This window comes from Tachypleus tridentatus, chromosome 3 (genome assembly GCF_004210375.1).
Source record: "Tachypleus tridentatus isolate NWPU-2018 chromosome 3, ASM421037v1, whole genome shotgun sequence".
Lineage (NCBI taxonomy): Eukaryota > Metazoa > Arthropoda > Merostomata > Xiphosura > Limulidae > Tachypleus > Tachypleus tridentatus.
Window position 1 is genome coordinate 22,919,166 of NC_134827.1, and position 20,345 is coordinate 22,939,510.

General features: G+C 34.9%; 1 protein-coding gene across 10 annotated transcripts in view; it reads left to right on the forward strand.

The window, feature by feature from the left end:
- LOC143246523 (receptor-type tyrosine-protein phosphatase mu-like) overlaps nucleotides 1-20,345 on the forward strand; it is a 110,521-nt gene that overhangs the window by 59,812 nt on the left and 30,364 nt on the right. For all 10 annotated transcript variants that reach the window (XR_013026019.1, XR_013026020.1, XR_013026018.1 and 7 more), the window contains 6 exons: nucleotides 2,946-2,988; nucleotides 6,012-6,126; nucleotides 12,805-12,869; nucleotides 13,166-13,320; nucleotides 17,096-17,183; nucleotides 18,846-18,922. Coding sequence is in view for 6 of the 10 variants with exons in the window: in XM_076493379.1 (XP_076349494.1) it covers nucleotides 2,946-2,988; nucleotides 6,012-6,126; nucleotides 12,805-12,869; nucleotides 13,166-13,320; nucleotides 17,096-17,183; nucleotides 18,846-18,922 (543 nt within the window). In the remaining 4 variants the exon portion in view is untranslated. The remainder of the gene's footprint in view (nucleotides 1-2,945; nucleotides 2,989-6,011; nucleotides 6,127-12,804; nucleotides 12,870-13,165; nucleotides 13,321-17,095; nucleotides 17,184-18,845; nucleotides 18,923-20,345) is intronic.

Genomic DNA, 20,345 nt, shown 5'->3' on the forward strand with positions numbered 1-20,345 from the left:
ATAATAGTGAGGGAAGTACATGATAAGAACAGTGAATACAGTACATGCTATAATAGTGAGGGAAGTACATGATAAGAACAGTGAATACAGTACATGCTATAATAGTGAGGGACAGTAATAGTGATGATAAGAACAGTGAATACAGTACATGCTATAATAGTGAGGGAAGTACATGATAAGAACAGTGAATACAGTACATACGCTATAATAGTGAGGAAGTACATGATAAGAACAGTGAATACATACATGCTATAATAGTGAGGGAAGTACATGATAAGAACAGTGAATACAGTACATGCTATAATAGTGAGGGAAGTACATGATAAGAACAGTGAATACAGTACATGCTATAATAGTGAGGGAAGCAACATGATAAGAACAGTGAATACATATGCTATAATAGTGAGGGAAGTACATGATAAGAACAGTGAATACAGTACATGCTATAATAGTGAGGGAAGTACATGATAAGAACAGTGAATACAGTACATGCTATAATAGTGAGGGAAGTACATGATAAGAACAGTGAATACAGTACATGCTATAATAGTGAGGGAAGTACATGATAAGAACAGTGAATACATAATGCTATAACAGTGACATGATAAGAACAGTGAATACAGTACATGCTATAATAGTGAGGGAAGTACATGATAAGAACAGTGAATACAGTACATGCTATAATAGTGAGGGAAGTACATGATAAGAACAGTGAATACAGTACATGTCCATAATAGTGAGGGAAGTACATGATAAGAACAGTGAATACAGTACATGCCATAATAGTGAGGGAAGTACATGATAAGAACAGTGAATACAGTACACGCTATAATAGTGAGGGAAGTATGATAAGATGAATAAGAACAGTGTACATGATAATAGCATGCTATAATAGTGAGGGAAGTACATGATAAGAACAGTGAATACAGTACATGCTATAATAGTGAGGGAAGTACATGATAAGAACAGTGAATACAGTACATGCTATAATAGTGAGGGAAGTACATGATAAGAACAGTGAATACAGTACATGCTATAATAGTGAGGGAAGTACATGATAAGAACAGTGAATACAATACATGCTATAATAGTGAGGGAAGTACATGATAAGAACAGTGAATATGTACATGCCATAATAGTGAGGGAAGTACATGATAAGAACAGTGAATACATACAGTACATGCTATAATAGTGAGGGAAGTACATGATAAGAACAGTGAATACAGTACACATGATAAGAACAGTGAATACAGTATATGTCTATAATAGTGAGGGAAGTACATGATAAGAACAGTGAATACAGTACATGTATAATAGTGAGGGAAGTACATGATAAGAACAGTGAATACAGTACATGCTATAATAGTGAGGGAAGTACATGATAAGAACAGTGAATACAGTACATGTCCATAATAGTGAGGGAAGTACATGATAAGAACAGTGAATACAGTACATGCTATAATAGTGAGGGAAGTACATGATAAGAACAGTGAATACAGTACATGTCTATAATAGTGAGGGAAGTACATGATAAGAACAGTGAATACAGTATATGTCTATAATAGTGAGGGAAGTACATGATAACAACAGTGAATACAGTACATGTCTATAATAGTGAGGGAAGTACATGATAAGAACAGTGAATACAGTATATGTCTATAATAGTGAGGGAAGTACATGATAAGAACAGTGAATACAGTACATGTCCATAATAGTGAGGGAAGTACATGATAAGAACAGTGAATACAGTACATGCTATAATAGTGAGGGAAGTACATGATAACAACAGTGAATACAGTACATGTCTATAATAGTAAGGGAAGTACATGATAAGAACAGTGAATACAGTATATGTCTATAATAGTGAGAACAGAACGTGTCTAATCTTTCTAATTACTTAATAAGATAATTAAAACATAACTTTTGTTTTGTATAATATATTGGTATGGTTTGTTTTGAATTTCCTAAAATGCTACTCAATGGCTATCTGCACCGGTCGTCCTTAATTTAATAGTAATATACTAGAGAGAAAAAGGCAGTTACTTAACACCGCTGACCACTAACTACTATTTGACCAACGAATAGTCGTAATGAATGTTACATTATATGCTCCCACAGTTGGAAAGAGTAAACATGTTACGAAAAGGGTATTTGAATTCACGACTCGGAGATTGCATATTTAGCACCATAACTATTAGGCCGTGTCACACTTTGTAGAATGGAACATCAGGATTGGATATATTTTCATAACATTTAATCTAGATAATGAAAAACGTGAGCGCATGCGTTATGAGTCTAATACTTTTGTAAGAGTTCGTAGTTATTTGTCTCTAGTATTGTTTCAGATTTTAATTATTATGTTTGGTTATTTGAAATTAGTTTTCTTCCAAAAATGCAAATTATAAAAGTAGAATATTACAATAAATAATTTGCAATGCGTTTATGTGATGCCTTTCAGTTATATCTGCTGAATTATGTTTTAATTGATTTAAAAGTTTTAGTTATTGTGTTGCAAACTCAAAATGTGTTTGTTCTTTTCAACATGTAAAATAGATCACTTTAAACGTGTATAACCCATGCAGACTTCTACTGGTATCATTTCACTGTTTAATGTATAAACTATGTGTGTGTTTTTGTTATTGATTTCTTTTAAAACGTATGGTATGACCGTATAATTTTTTACTGTTACCGTTTGCAATGTATGACGTAATGCATGTTCTCTTTTTTTTTATTATTATTATTGGTACGGTTTAAAATGTGTGATGTAACTTGTATACTTTTATTGGTGCTGTTTAAAATCTATCGTATAACCCATGTACACGTTTATTGTTGCTGTTTAAAATCTATCGTATAACCCATGTACACGTTTATTGTTGCTGTTTAAATTGTATCGTATAACCCATGTATACGTTTATGAAACTAACGCTGGAAAAACATTATTTCAGGAAGAAAGATACAGTTATAAAGCAATTGGAAAACCAATTACAGGTAGGTTGAATATTAAATTTTGATATAATAAGTGCAGGTTGTATCATATTATGTGTCATTTAGGCCAAGTGAAAACAGCTTGTATAGAAAATACACTAATAAAATACGCGTGTACAGTATAATGGTTCATCTGCCGGACGAACAGAGTTTGAGTAGGAAACGCTTTGGGCGACAGAATGTTTTTGTTTGTTTTTGTTAACCAGGAAGCTACACCAGGGAATATCGCCGTAAGCCCTCAGCGTTACTGATGGGATGGGGTGTGAACATTTGAAATTTGTTTTACTGATTAATTTATTTGCCAAGGGCACAGTATATTCGTTGTATCATCACATTTGTCACGTTTTCTCAAGAACGTATACTGCTGTAACAGAAGGGTGGGTAACTCAGTTCAAAAATAATATTAATTTGGTTTTTCTATAGGTAAACAAAATAAATTAGTTATGTTATTTCGAATTTCGCACAAAGTTACTCAAGGGCTATCTGTGCTAGCCATCCCTAATTTAGCAGTGTAAGACTAAAGGGAAGGCAACTAGTCATCACCACCCATCGCCAACTCTCGGACTACTCTTTTACCAATGAATAGTGGGATTGACTGTAACATTGTAACGCCTCCACGGCTGAAAGGGCGAGCATGTTTGATGTGACCGAGATTCGAACCTGCAACCATTGGAGTACGAATTGAACGCCTTAACCCACCTGGCCATGCCGGGCCCGAAATAAGTTAGATAACTAGAAACGTTTAGGAAATTTTGAAAATGTTAACTTAGTTTTTAAAGAAATGTGTAAAATAAAAATACTATTTAGACATATTCTTTAGACTGTGTTTGTTAAAAAAATGTAAAATAATCAGATAAAATGTGACAATAAGTTATGGTTGTAAAGGAGTGAATAATAAACGTAAGAAAAACATGGTTGATTGAAAGCGCCCCCCCAGTGGCTCAGTGGTATATCAGTGGACTTACATTGCTAAAAACCGGGTTTCGATATCCGTAGTGAGCTGAAAACGGATAGCCCATTGTGTAGCTTTGTGCTTAATTCAAAACAACAACAATTGTAAACATCGTCTTTCTAGTATATAATATCAGAAGAGCGAAATATTAAAACATATGAAAGAAATATTATTACAAAGATTCAAAGAATTATATCTGGTGAAATAATTGGAAACACAAGAGCTACATTATTATGCTAAACGGTTTGAAAAATGAAAGAAATCATAGAATCTAAAGCCAAGCAAAGAAAAAAAACACGTCGAAAGATGTGCAGCAGGAGGAAATATAAAATTTATGTGTCTGTGATTTCAATGATCCAAGTAAATGGCTGGAAGTGTATTCAACATTCGTTAAAACAGAGTCTGCAAGTTGAAAACATTCCTCTTTCGCAAAGGTGACGAGTCAAGGAAATTGTACAAGTTAGTTCACAATACAGCTTGTTGTTGATGAAAGATTTCAAGGGGAGCACAAGATTTGTATTCGTTCGATAATAAGCAAATTGTGAAAATAATAAATTGAAAACACCGACGTTCTGACGTGAAAACACCGACGTTCTGACGTGCACGATAATGTATTTGTATAAAGTTAAAATCAAAAACAAAACGAAATTTAAAAAGAAATTACACACGTTTAGTTTTATTGCGCTCTATCATCTTCACGAGGTCTCATGAGATTTCGAGTGCAACAAATCTATATGTGTTGGGTTTCAAACCCCCTGACGAAGAGGAACCAAGATCACTACACACGTTGTACTGGAATACTTAAGTAACATTAATCATGCATCATCGTTTTCTGCTCCCCAGCTGCACAGCGGCATGTCTGACGACTCACACTTCTAGAAACCGGGTTTCGATACCCATGGTGTGCAGAGCACAGACAGCTCATTGTGTAGATTTGTGCTGAATTTCAATTAACCAGTCATCATTTTTTTTCACAGTTATTGTGCGAAAATCGTGCTCATTTTGCCAATCACCGTTGTTATTGGAGAAAGAAGGTTTTTCGAACATATAATAATTAAACATGAGACTGATCATGACACATACAAGGCTGTTAGAAGTGGTAATTATTCTGCATGAAAATTAATCTCGAAGTAAGAGCGTGTGTGATTTCTACTCAGTGAAAACTGGAACTTCTTTAATTGCAAGCTATAATAAATAAATATAAATAAAATTTAATTAATTAAACTTCAAACACTACAGTTTCGTTGGATCCAGAGAAGGGTTTAAAAAACACTTCTTGGGAAACAATATATTAAGCAGTAGAAAAAAAAAATCCCCGCTAGTACAGTGGTAAGTTTACAGATTTATAACGCTAAAATCAGGGGTTCAATTCCCCTCGGAGGGCTGAGCAGATAGCCCGATGTGGCTTTGCTATAAGAAAAACACAAACACAAAGCACTGGAAAAACAAATAGTTTTATTATACGTAACGCATAATTTGAACATTATACTTTCCGATATATTCTTAAACGTACTGATATGTAGAAATGCCATTTCAGTACAACATTAACGAGAATTTAAACAAATATCACAGAATTAAGCTACAAACTTTTAAACAAGTTCGGAACTATAAATAATTCATTTCACTGCTGAGTCATGTTTTATCAAAAATGTTCTAAGTGCTAAAACTGTTAGATTTTTTTTCTGTTAGAACACGTGCCATCTATCTTCCAAAAATCTGAAGCAACGCTCTAAATCTTCAGTTGAAGAAACTTATGTTATAAGAGCTAATATCGGTTACGTATTTGAGAAATTTCTAATTTCTATATGTTTCGTAAGATAAGATTTACGAACTAAACAAATATTAATAAGACTTTGTTTTACATGTCCCCCGCTTTTATACAACGCTAAAATCAGGGATTCGATTCCCCTCGGTGAACACAGCGCAGATAGTCCGTTGTTACTTTGCTATAAGAAAAACATACATTATTTTTACAACTCTCACACCTATATAGCGTTCGGGTTTATTTAAATACTTCTTCTTGATTGGTTGTTTTAAATATAAAGTGTTTTTTGTTGTTTTTTTTCCTTTTCAGTGAGGAAAGAAAAGCCGACGAGATCGTATGTTGCAACCGTTGTTGCTGTTGTTTTTGGCACATTTGCACTGATATGTGGAGTTACAGTATTAACGTTGCTCTTCATTCTACACAGGTAGTTTTCTTACAACTTAAACCATCTTCTTTAGGAATGTTGGGAAACAATACTGGTTAAAATAGCAAGTATAACGAAAGACTCATTAGTATGTTCCTCCATTTGTTTCAGTAGTACTTTTGTAATGAATGACAAAATATATTAGTAGTATTAATACTATTGTAATGAATATATATATATATAATTATCCGTTTTTAATTTACTACCAATAGTTCTATGGCCCGGCATAGCCAAGCGTGTTAAGGCGTGCAACTCGTAATTTGAGGGTCGCGGGTTCGCATCCCTGTCGCGCCAAGTATGCTCGCCCTTTCAGCCGTGGGGGCGTTATAATGTGACGGTCAATCCCACTATTCGTTGGTAAAAGAGTAGCCCAAGAGTTGGCGGTGGGTGGTGATGACTAGCTGCCTTCCCTCTAGTCTTACACTGCCAAATTAGGGACAGCTAGCACAGATAGCCCTCGAATAGCTTTGTGCGAAATTTAAAAACAAACAAACAAACAAACCAATAGTTCGCACGTAAATAAAGTAACCATCGAATTAAACTTCACCTACCTAGTTTTATCTTGTAATTGGTTTCAAAAGTACAACTCTACACAATAGATCATATCGTACCTGAGTTACAGTTGAGAGTCAAATTTGACTCTCAGTTGTCTTCCAGTCATCGCCTACACACGGACTTCACCAATTTAGATTACATATCTTGTAGTTGTTATTGCCATTCTGGTCACTCACACACGCAGACAGTCGTTTTTGGTAACTGTATCTACTTTTTTTCTTGTATGAATACGCTAAAAATGATTCTATATCTAATGTTTGTTTTAACAAGACTTACATTTGGTTAGTTTATTTGAAATAAGCAAAGGTATCCTTCCACAGCCACGATAAAATTTACACTTTTACAAATGATTGGTGTCTTCATTGTTACTGTCTTAATATGATATAACACCAAGTTTAGTCTAAGTAGCTGCTACTGTTCATGATATGCTTGCAACGAATGTATGGCAGGTGTCTGATGTGCAGTTTGTTTCCAACGCTGTTATAAAAGCTCAACCGCATGGTGCAGATTAAAAACTGTGATATAAAAACATTCGAATTATCCTCTCCAGACAGTTTTAATTGTGATCTGGAGAGCTAAGATCTGGTGTCTGGATGGACCTAAACAAAACCCTCAGTTTGCAACTAGGGCTTAGAACGTGTTTCTCAAAGATCTGCTTGTTACCATGAGAGTTTGGATGTATAGAGATTCCTCATATAGATACCACACCAAATGTTATTCATACCATAAGATCCAATACTTAATTTTTCACAATACAATTACGCAGCTTATTTAAGTACCTAACTCCAGACCTGCACGTAGTAGTCACTTTGAAACTGATAAAGAGCTTCACAACACTCCAGATATTTTACAAAGAATTATCAATATTCTCTTATTGACAAGTTCTAATATTAGGACCTTCGAGAATGGGCCAGCATGGTCACACCAAACGTGCTCGCACTTTCAACCGTGGGGACGTTATAATGTGACGTTCAATCCATTATTTGTTGGTAAAAGAGTAGCTCAAAGGTTGGCAGTGAGTGGTGATGACTAGCTGCCTTCCCTCTAGTCTTACACTGCTAAATTAGGGACGGCTTACGCAGATAGCCATCGTGTAGCTTCGCGCAAAATTCAAAACAAACCACATAAAGAAACGAATATTTATAATAATAATTTGTTGGGTTTTTTAAATGTAGAACGTGATATGTACGCGAAATTCAAAACAAACCACATAAAGAAACGAATATTTATAATAATAATTTGTTGGGTTTTTTTTTTAATGTAGAACGTGATATGTACTCACTCTTTGTCCCCTGATGAGACAGCAGTGAATATATACGGATTTATAATGCTAAAATCAGGGGTCGATTCCTCTCGGTGGACGCAGCAGATAGCCCGATGTGGCTTTGATACAAGAAAAACAAACACGAACGGATTTTCAATAATAGAATCTAAAGCTTGCTCTAATATGGCTTGTTCTAATGTAAACAAAGAATATTTTAATTTTGTCCTTTGGTAGGATAGTGGTAAGTTTATGGATTTATAACGCTAAAATCCCAGGCTTTATTCCGCAGTAGACACAACATATAGCCCAATAAGAATTTGCTCTAAAACAAACTAGCAAAAGCCGCGCTCTCATCCACTAACGCGTGCGCCAATTTCTTGAAATTAGTAATTCCCAATTCCATAATGCTTTTAAAATATTTCTTACCTTTCCACGTGCGCAAACTCAGTCCTGGTTCTTCTACTTGTTTGAATGATTTCATAATCAAATGTTCTTTACCTCACCACTAACTTAACTTTACTTATCTTCAAAAACATTTTATAGAACTTAAAATAAACTGATATCGATTCTCGTGGTCTATTTGAGAATCGAAATTATTTAAAACAATATTTGACACACTGCTAATATTAATTATAATGTTCTCGAATATTTACAACTTTGAGCCCTTGTCTCAGCATTAAACTTAAGAGTTTATAAGACAACATTTATTAATTGGTTCATACATTCAGTTCATCGTAGGTAGCCCGTGTGCAGCTATGCGCTAATAAACAAGAATATTTATATGTTTTTAACGAAAGCAATGTCCTTATAAGATAAAACTTTACAGTGTTTCTTACGAAATTTCGCTCAATCCACTTTAAAATGTGTTTTGACATGAAAGCAACTTTGGAATACCTCCCACAAAATGTCTTTATCATTGGTTAAATGGGACAACACAAAACTCGTACAGAGTTTGAGTACTTTATAGTAAAACGATTTTGTTGGTTTATCATATCGTTTCAGTTCATGTCTCCACGTCCTGTCATGCTCTTTCTGACTTTCGTGAATCACCACTTATCCCTGCACCGTAGTTTCCATTGTGAAAGACTTCGTTACAAGACTATCATTTAAAATCATAACCATTCTCCTTCCTGTCTTCCATAAGCCAAAACAAAAGAGGCCCGGTATGGTCAGGTGGGTTAAGGCGTGCGACTGGTAATCTGAGGGTTGCGGGTTCGCATCCCCGTCGCGCCAAACATGGTCGCCCTTTCAGCCGTGGGGGTGTTATAATGTGACGGTCAATCTCACTATTCGTTGGTAAAAGAGTAGCCCAAGAGTTGATGTCGGTTGGTGATGACAAGCTGCCTTCCCTCTAGTCTTACACTGCTAAATTAGGGACTGCTAGCACAGATAGTCCTCGAGTAGCTTTGCGCGAAATAAAAACAAACAAACAAAATAATTATAATATATCAAATACAATACAATTGTCATATCGTATCTAATGCTGACGACCATAAAAAATCCTTTCATTCTCCAGCTGTTGAGGTAAGCGACCTTTGAACTAGTTGGTTGTGGAAACAAGATGGAGATCCTTCTTGATCCTGCTTCTTAATATTGCATGAGACACGTGGACAGTTTTTCACACTCTCTGGATTTCGCTGATTCAAAACACTACATCATTAACCACCAGTGGTGTACGACTCTTTGCACGTCTCTCTTTGGATGGTCCTAGTGCCCCAAGATGCCACTTCTATTTTCCAATGCTATTAAGTGTTATGGATGTGATAAGTTTTCGATTTGATCACATCAGGTTTAAGTGTGAGAATGTTTTGCGTCGGAAAGAATTATTACATTCGCTTCCCAAAAGCGGAATCACCTAATTTACGAAACGCCAAACAATATAAAAATGTATTTAAAGTCTGATATATGCCTTTAAACCCCATTTTATATTGGTTACGGTTGACACGTAACTTGCACATTTGCATATTAAAATATTTTTAAATGAAACGCACTCAATCTTTTGTTTTGCTTAAAACTGTAATTTTGTACTGGTTAAATAGAGATATTGTTACCCATTGTGAGCTAATGTAATTATTGCTAAAATATAAACCTCTACAATATAAAGCGAAAGTAATTATAAGAAAAACCAACTTGAACAACCAAACAACTTCAGTCCTTCTGAATGAACGAATACTAAGATGTGTTTAATGAAACGTCACATCTTAATACTCTCAGATTCTTGAGTTTTTATATACACTGACATTAATTTAATATGCTTTCAGTAGTCAATTTACATTATTTTATTAATTAGCAGTTTTTTGTATAGTAACTGATAATATAGTAATATTTGTGTGCTTAACTTAGACATAGAACAGACAATTGTACACAAACTTTTGTTAAAAGGTTCTTCAAATGATGTATGTAAACTGCTTTTTATCTTTTTATAGACACTTTAAATTATTTAGGTTTGGTTTGTTTTGAATTTTCGCTCAAAGATACACGAGGGCTATCTGCGCTAGCAGTCCATAATTTAGTAGTATCAGAGTAGAGGGAAGGCAACTAGTCATCATCACCCACCTCCAACCTTTGGGCTGCTCTTTTACCAACGAATAGTGTAATTGACCGTCACATTATAACGCCCCCACGGCTGAAAGGACGAGCATGTTTGGTGTGACGAGGATTCGAACCCGTGACCCTCAGATTACGAGTCGAGTGCCTCAACCAAATCCCATGCCGGGCCTAATTCTCTAGGAGAAACATATCGTTCACTCTCCCTCCTAAAGTCATGCTGACTTTAATATTTAAAATTATGGAGCAAAAAAGTTTGCACAGGCCAGTTTACAATATGTCCTTCCTAAAAACGTAAAATCGAGTTTCTGTTTCTGCTTGTAGCATCTAGATATGGATGATCAATTATTACAGAAGTTTTTAAAATTTTCCGTATGTTACAAAACTTGTTGATAAGTAAAAACACGTATGGAGGTTTGACTGAATAATGCTTTAACTGAAGCTTTCTGTTTACTGCTTAAAGTTAGTTTTTATTCGGTCTATAAAAGTGCCATATTTCTAGTGATATTCAAGTAATTCCTCGAATTTCTTGTTTATCTAAAGATAACTGTTTCACTTTAAAGAAAAACCTGAACCCCATGGATCTCGAGTACATTCTACACATGTGACTCATTCTGCATATGTTACTCATTCTACACGTGACTCATTCTGCATATGTAACTCATTTTACACATGTAACTCATTCTGCATATGTAACTCATTCTACACGTGACTCATTCTGCATATGTAACTCATTCTGCATATGTAACTCATTTTACACATGTAACTCATTTTGCATATGTAACTCATTCTACACGTGACTCATTCTGCATATGTAACTCATTCTGCATATGTAACTCATTTTACACATGTAACTCATTCTGCATATGTAACTCATTCTACACATGTATCTTATTTTACATATGTAACTCATTCTACACATGTATCTTATTTTACACATGTAACTCATTCTACACATGTATCTTATTTTACACATGTAACTCATTCTACACATGTATCTTATTTTACACATGTAACTCATTCTACACATGTATCTTGTTTTTACATATGTAACTCGTTCTACACATGTAACTCGTTCTGCATATGTAACTCGTTCTGCACGTGACTCGTTCTGCATATGTGACTCGTTCTACGTGACTCGTTCTGCGTATGTGACTCGTTTTACACATGTAACTCGTTCTGCATATGTAACTCGTTCTGCACATGTATCTTATTTTACATATGTGACTCGTTCTCTGCGTATCTTATTTTGCACGTGTGACTCGTTCTGCACACATGTATCTTATTTTACACATGTAACTCGTTCTGCACGTGTATCTTGTTTTGCACATGTAACTCGTTCTGCACATGTATCTTGTTTTGCGTATGTAACTCGTTCTGCGCGTGTAACTTATTCTGCATAATGTGACTCGTTCTGCGCGTGTAACTCGTTCTGCATATGTAACTCGTTCTGCGCATGTAACTCGTTCTGCATATGTAACTCGTTCTACATATAACTCGTTCTAAGCGTGTAACTCGTTCTGCACATGTATCTTGTTTTGCATATGTAACTCGTTCTGCACGTGTATCTTATTTTGCATATGTAACTCGTTCTGCGCATGTAACTCGTTCTACATATGTAACTCGTTCTGCGCATGTAACTCGTTCTGCATATGTAACTCGTTCTACGCGTGTAACTCGTTCTGCATATGTAACTCGTTCTGCGCGTGTGACTCGTTCTACATATGTAACTCGTTCTGCGCATGTAACTCGTTCTGCGCATGTAACTCATTCTACATATGTAACTCATTCTACGCGTGTGACTCGTTCTGCATATGTGACTCGTTCTACATGTAACTCGTTCTGCGCGTGTGACTCGTTCTGCATATGTAACTCATTCTACATATGTAACTCATTCTAAGCATGTAACTCATTCTACACATGTATCTTATTTTACATATGTAACTCATTCTACACATGTATCTTATTTTACACATGTAACTCATTCTACACGTGTATCTTATTTTACATATGTAACTCATTCTACACATGTATCTTATTTTACAGATGTAACTCATTCTACACATGTATCTTATTTTACATATGTAACTCATTCTACACATGTATCTTATTTTACATATGTAACTCATTCTACACGTGTATCTCATTCTACATATGTAACTCATTCTACGCATGTAACTCATTCTACATATGTAACTCATTCTACGCATGTAACTCATTCTACATATGTAACTCATTCTACATATGTAACTCATTCTACGCATGTAACTCATTCTACATATGTAACTCATCTCTCTCTCTATTCGTTTTAGAATGCCAAATTCAAGAATTGCCCGGGCAAGTAATAGCTTTCGGTTAAGGATGTTGAAGGTTAAAGGTTAGTTAAACAGCCAGTAACACTAAAGTGTTAAATACATCAAAGTAAGTATTCAGTAGAATGTATATGTCCAACAAAAATATATATTTTCCTGATATTTGATACATTTAAATAGAGGCTTTGAAAGCTTAATGTGAAATTAAAAGCAATACATTCTTAACGTCGTAGTTTTAACGCAGCTTTTAAGACAAAGTAAATACAAAATATTTTTCCAACTTATTTTAACATTTCATTTTGTTTCTTTACGTAAGCATGTCCAGTACAATTAGATAAAAACAGCCAATAAACTGTTACAGATGCAGATCCTTTAACAATATCTAAATCATGTGACGAACTAGAACCTGAAATTGAAAATAGTATTGAAGAAAAGAGCAAGAGGATACATATATCGGAGTTAGAGGAATACGTCCAAAAAAACCTCAGAACATGTGTGATAAGGGAAGAATATAAGGTACGTTTTATATGACAAGATTTATCAAAAAAAGACACATACACGTACAATATTTAACAATATTATAGTATAACAATATTTCAATATAATCTACATAAATATTATAATATTGTCTATTTTCTGTCCATGTTTCTGTTTCGCAGGGTGTGAATGGATCTTCACCAAAATTGAAATTAATACACCATTTATTAATCATGAATTTACAAAGTTTCCCGCCAGAGGGCAGGTACACCGGCTTGTATTGAAGTACGTTACAATGATTATGTCAGATGTAATTCTTTTTAAAAGTATTACTTTCTTTAAACTTTACTTTTTAACGCAGACATTTCTAAGTTCTGATATTGCATACTAAGTAAATAGGCTTTTGGTATTAAAATCGAGCTACAAAGAAATATTTTGTTTGTCTTTTGAATTTCGAGAAAGCTACTCGAGGGCTATAGGCGCCAGCCGTCTCTTATATAGAAGTGTAAGACTAGAGGGAAGGCAGCTAGTCACCACCACCCACCGCTAACTCTTGGGCTACTCTTTTACCAACGAATAGTGGGATTGACCGTCACATTATAACGCCCTCACGGATGAAAGGGCGAGCATGTTTGGTGAGACGGGGATTCGAACCCACGACCCTCAGGTTATGAGTCGAACGCCTTAACCAACCTGGCCATGCCGGGCCGTACAAAGAAAGAATATGACATATACCTAATATAGATCGTGTGACATCACATTTGTAGTAATTGAAGATACTCAAATGTTATTTTACAATTTCACAGTTTTAAGGACTCCATGAAAGAGCAACAAACAAAAACTCTCTTTTGTTAACCTCAATATGATCTGAGAAGGTCAAAACATTGTTTTGTACTTTATTTTAATTAATGTTTTAATACCTATGCGATCCGCTTTGAGAATACATTTAAACTTGAAGATGTACTTGAGATACCATTAAAGTAATCTGGAAAAATGTTGAAACAAATATCTAGAGATAGGATCTGTTCGTATATCAGTTAAACGAAAACTTACACAATAGGCTATCTGTGCTCTGCCTATCTAGCGTTGTGCGTCCGCAGAGATACCGTTGTACCACTAGGGAACAATGTCAAAAAAAATGAAATCAAAATCCATGGTAATTAATAAGATAAATTTTGGTATTATCTGATCAGCTGAAAATATAATATATATTTTAATTTAAAATCACAGTTATTTGTTCCAACAAATAGCCCACTGATAGTACGGTGGTAAGTCTACGGATTTACAACGCTAAAGTCGGGGGTTCGGTTCTTCTCGTTGGGCTCAGCAGATAGCCTGATGTGTATCACAATTTTGGCAGTCAAAATAAAATGTGAATTATTTCGTATTACATACGCTGATAACAAATGATTACATTCGTAATCTTAGGATCGTGGGTTCGAATCCCCGTCACACAAAACATGCTCGCCCTTTCAGCCGTGGGGTGTTATAATATGAGTGTCGATCCCACTATTAGTGGGTAAAAGCGTAGCCCAAAATTGGCGGTGGGAGAAGATGGCTAGCTCTCTTCCCTATAGTCTTAAATTGTAATATAAGGACTACCAGCGCAGATAGCCCTCGTGTAGGTTTGCGCGACATTTCCAAACAAACAAATGATTACATCAATATTAAATCTTAATAATGACTAATTTGTCTTTGCATTTGTTTGTTTGTAGTAAATCACAAAGCTACATAATGGTCTATCTGTGCTGTGCCCACAACCAACACCAAAACCTTGTCGTTAGGGTTATACGTCTGTAACTTCTCGTTGTTTTCCTTGTGGTTTAACCTCTGCATAGCAGCTCATATAATGGCGCTGACTTTTTCAAGTGGAAACGTTTAGCTCATAGCTTCATCTCTTGACCGATTTGAGATCAAATTACAGTTTTGGACTCAGCAAGTCTTTCAATTGATGTATTTGACCTCAAGGTCTCATGGATTAATTTAGTCTAAAATAATTTAAATTTGATGGTGTTCTGGTAGATATTCTGGTGAGTAATAAAATAGAACTGGGTATATACGCGTATCCTACGCTTGGTATTACTGGCGCTCAGAAGTATAACACAAGGGAAGGAAGATATCACAGTGAATTCACTCTAATCCTGCCTAAAAGAAGTTCAAAAGCCGTGGTTCTGGCGATTTCCTCATGTTTTTGTATTTTCAGAGAAAAGAAAGTGCTGTTAAAAAGAAGGCAGGTTTAATGCCTCATGTACAGTCATGTGAAAAAGTTAGGACACCCTATGAAAGCCTGTGTATTTTTGTAACATTTTGGATATATAGATATTTAATCTGAATTTTAACAATACTGAAAGATTATAGGAATATAACTAAACAATTAAAACTGAAGAAAAGACTTTACAAAAATATACAGGCTTTCATAGGGTGTCCTAACTTTTTGTTTGTTTTGGAATTTCGCACAAAGCAAGTCGAGGGCTATCTGTGCTAGCCGTCCCTAATTTAGCAGTGTAAGACTAGAGGGAAGGCAGCTATTCATCACCACCCACCGCCAACTGTTGGGCTACTCTTTTACCAACGAATAGTGGGATTGACCGTCACATTATAACGCCCCCACGGCTGAAAGGGCGAGCATGTTTGGCGTCCTAACTTTTTCACATGACTGTATATTGTGCCCCTAAGTTTTTGTGTATCAAAAACTATCTATAATCACTGTAACACATCAACTGGTGTCAACTGGCTGAGTTTAATACCTGATGCATGTTGAGTTACTATAAGTACAGTGATACATGAACCAAACCTAATGTCAACTATTTGAATATACATTTGCTTTAATATTCGCATTTTTTGAGTTGGTTGACAGAAACCAGGGATGTAAATATTGGCCAGAAACACTTCTCGTAGTGTGTTTATAAATACAACAATTACCCGGACCACGTGAACATTATACACAGATGTGTAAAAACACGATTAATTTTACCGGGAAAGCGGTTTCCTGAGATGCACAAGTTTTAATTTTTATAGTACTGTTTATTAATTTGCTTTTAAAACACCAAAACAGTTCGGATGAGTATTAAAATGTCAAGTTATTATTTATTTCTGAGTTTTGTATTTCTTTTCTTCAAAACAGCTCACTATTAAATTAGTAGCTCAGAAACTTGTATGCATCCATTATTATTTGAACTAAAACCTTGTTGTAAAGTTCATATTGTTTTGTAGCATATTAGCAGTAAGGAAACTTGATCTAATCATGTGTATCTTTCTAATGTAAATAACACAGTCTGAAGGTGTTGTTATATTGTTTAGTAGCATATTAGCAGTAAGAAAGCTTGATGTTATCACGTGTTTATCTTTCTAATGTAAATAACACAGTCTAAAGGTGTTGTTATATTGTTTTGTAGCATATTAGTAGTAAAAAAGCTTGATCTAATCATGTTTATCTTTCTAATGTAAATAACACAGTCTAAGTGTGTTGTTACATTGTTGAGTAGCATATTAGCAGTAAGGAAGCTTGATCTAATCATGTTTATCTTTCTAATGTAAATAACACAGTCTAAAGGTGTTGTTATATTGTTGAGTAGCATATTAGCAGTGAAAAAGCTTGATGTTATCATGTGTTTATCTTTCTAATGTAAATAACACATGGTCTAAACGTGTTGCGAAACTCAAACCTTTCTTTGTTGAATAAAATACTGAAGAAAACAGAACGCATATACGTTCTAATTTTTTAAAATGAAACTTCAAATAAAGTTAAAATTATAGAAATAAAGTACATTATCAAAACCGGTGTAAATGTGGTGGTTTGCTTCATTATTTCTAGGAAGCGCCTAAAGGACAGACACAACAATGGGAAATTGCCAAAAAGCAGGAAAACAGATTAAAAAATCGCTATGGAAATTTAATGGCATGTAAGAGCAATTTTTATTTTACTGAACAACTTCTAAGACACGACTATTATGAATTTTTACATAGTAAAGGATTTTTGGTGTGTATGAATAAAATGTTTTCTAAATTTTGCTAAAGCGAGGATCAATTTTTATAAAAATTACACATTTTACGTCACGTCTATTTTTTCATTGATCTCATATGTTTTTGTTTTGAGTTTTTCCAGAAAAAAATATTTGATTGACTCGTATTTCAAATCAAATAAGTTAGTGACAAAACGTTCTTTAACATAGAGTAGAGATGTTGTCAAATTTTCTGTTAACCCAAAACTTCTATGTGTATTTTTCAGCAAACACACCTGCAGTTATTAGGCTGAATAGATTAAGTTTTTAAACTTAAACCTTTACAAACTAAGTTTCTCTGCATATTATGAAATAGCTATTTTTTTTTTACTACTTTTGTTTCCAAGGCTAATCGAAGACTTACGACACAAGTTACTAATTGATAAAATCGTATGTGTATAATAACATTTATTTGTTTGGTTTTCATAATACATTTTAAAATGATTTGCTTGTGAGTTGTTAATGTAATGTAAGGCATTCTTATAGAATTTTCTTTTAAAATTATAGTAATTTATCGAAACCTAGTTTCTATGGTTGTTAGTCCTACGACACATTGCTGTGTCACTGGAGGACGCTTATTTTCAGACATCTTGAACTTATGTTTGGTTCACATGTTACGCATAACCAACTAACAACAACGAAACAAACACATCATGATGCTTCATGCATTACTCACTACTTCTAGATGTACGTTTATCAGAACTGTAACCAGTAAAGAGAAAGGACATAAATTTACGTAATACGGTGTTACGCTTTGTTGTGTACGTCAAAAGGTCCCCTCATGATTTACAGATCGGGATTCCTCCTTGTACCTAGCTATTTCTATAACTATCACAAAGAGGAAAGGAATCACGCCCCCCCCCTCCAAAAGGGGGCACTCTCCCGTGATATTTGATCAATGTATGTCACCTGTGGCCCTGCTACTTCGTAACTGAAGCTTAATTCTGAAAATCAATTCACCAAGTGTGGGAGACCTTTAACCTACCTTGGTATCTCTCTTGGTAGGAGCCATTCAAAGACCGTCTGCCTAGTTCAAGCAAAGTTCGAGAAGTTAGCTGACCATATATATGAATTTACACATATGTGTACAAAGCTACAAGCTTGATAAGTATAGACTACTAGGTATTCTTACGGCTGATTTTCAAAGTTTTGATATACGTTTCGAATTGGTCCCCCGTTGGGACAGCGGCAAGTCTTTAGATTTACAACGCTAAAATCACAGGTTCGATTTACCTCAGTTGACATAGCAGATAGCCTGATGTGGCTTTGCTTTTAGAAAACACACGCACTCACATATTTCAAGTAAAATACGTATCAGTTATAACATAAAATGTGATGACGGGAAATATTTCAATTATTCAAACATCAGATTAGAAATTAAAAGAAAATATTGATTGTAATGGAACACAAAACATTTTGACAGCATTATCACATATACAGGTTGCGAGACGGTTTGCTCTAACCAGGACAGACTGCTGGGTATTCAGTACTTCATTTTGTCAAACTAATAGCCTGAAAAAAAAAAAAAATATATATATATATATACTGAATGTTTCTGAACAGATGACCGTAGTCGGGTAATTTTGGAATATCAGAAGACTGACCAATCTTCCGATTATATCAACGCCAGCTATATAGACGTAAGTAAAGATAATATGTTTTTCAACACATTTACAGTATACTGTTTTATATATATTGGTATAGAGAAAACTACGATTTTGATTGTTGGAATCATTTCGCTAACATCTCGAATATATACAGTAATGAGATTTAATAAGTTAAATAAGTTTCTTTACTACTTAACCCAATTTATTCGTAGGATTATATGTATTAAACATAAATTACATATTAATAATTTTACAAGAAAAAAACGAAATTACTTTTTATGAATACCCTGCATGGCTAGGTGGGTTAAGGCGTTCGACTCATAATCCGAGGGTCGCGGGTTCGAATCCCCGTCGCACCAAATACGCTTACCCTTTCAGCCGTGGGGGCATTATAACGTGACGGTCAATCCCGCTATTCGTTGGTAAAAGAGTAGCCCAAGAGTTGGCGGTGGGTGGTGATGACTAGCTTACCTCCCTATAGTGTTACACTGCTAAATTAGGGATGGTTAGCGCAGGTAGCTCTCGTATTGCTTCGCGCGAGATTAAAAAAAACAAACATAACATGCAGAATAATTAACAGTTTTCTGTCATGTTAGTAAACGCTGAAACTGATGAGCTCTAGCATTGTCGTTTTTGTTTGTTTTGTTTGTTTTGTTTTGTTTTTGAATTTCGAGCGAAGCTACACGAGGGCTATCTGCGCTAACCGTCCCTAATTTAGCAGCGTAAGACTAGAGGGAAGTAAGCTAGTCATCACCACCCACCGCCAACTCTTGGACTACTCTTTTACCAACGAACAGTGGGATTGACCGTCACATTATAACGCTCCCACGGCTGAAAGGGCGAGCATGTTTGGTGTGACGGGGATTTAAACCCGCGCTGTCCGTTGTAAATATTTGGAGTCAGTGAACCTCGTTGTGAGGTATTAGCAGTTCGAATAGTGAAGTGTAGACGCTATGAATAATAACAGTAAAATTCATTATAATATATTATGATAACATAAACAAGCTTTATTCTTTGACATGAGCATAACATTAAGGGTTGGATCTTTTCGAGATAAAACAAGTTGCTTTAAAATCTCATTGAGACGTTGGAAAAAAAAAACTACCAATGTTTAATATTATTGTCAGTGAACTAGAGGACGAGTTTTCAAAATGATAAAGTTCATGAAGTTCATGAGAAGTACAACAAAGATATTTGAAACTGTTTGTAAATATTTACATTTTAAAATCTTCAATCTTCCCAACTTATTTGTGTCTGGAAGAGCTTTTCTTTTACTTCTTGTCTGATTTTCGCGAAAACCAACACAATAGTTATCATATGTTTAGAGATACACATCTAAAGATAGTGGATTTAAAAATAAACAACAAACTAGAGAAGTTGAAAGCTGATCTACTGAATCCATAAAGTGCTTATCATATCTTTACAGTAGAGGCTGAATATTTCTCAAGGATTTGAT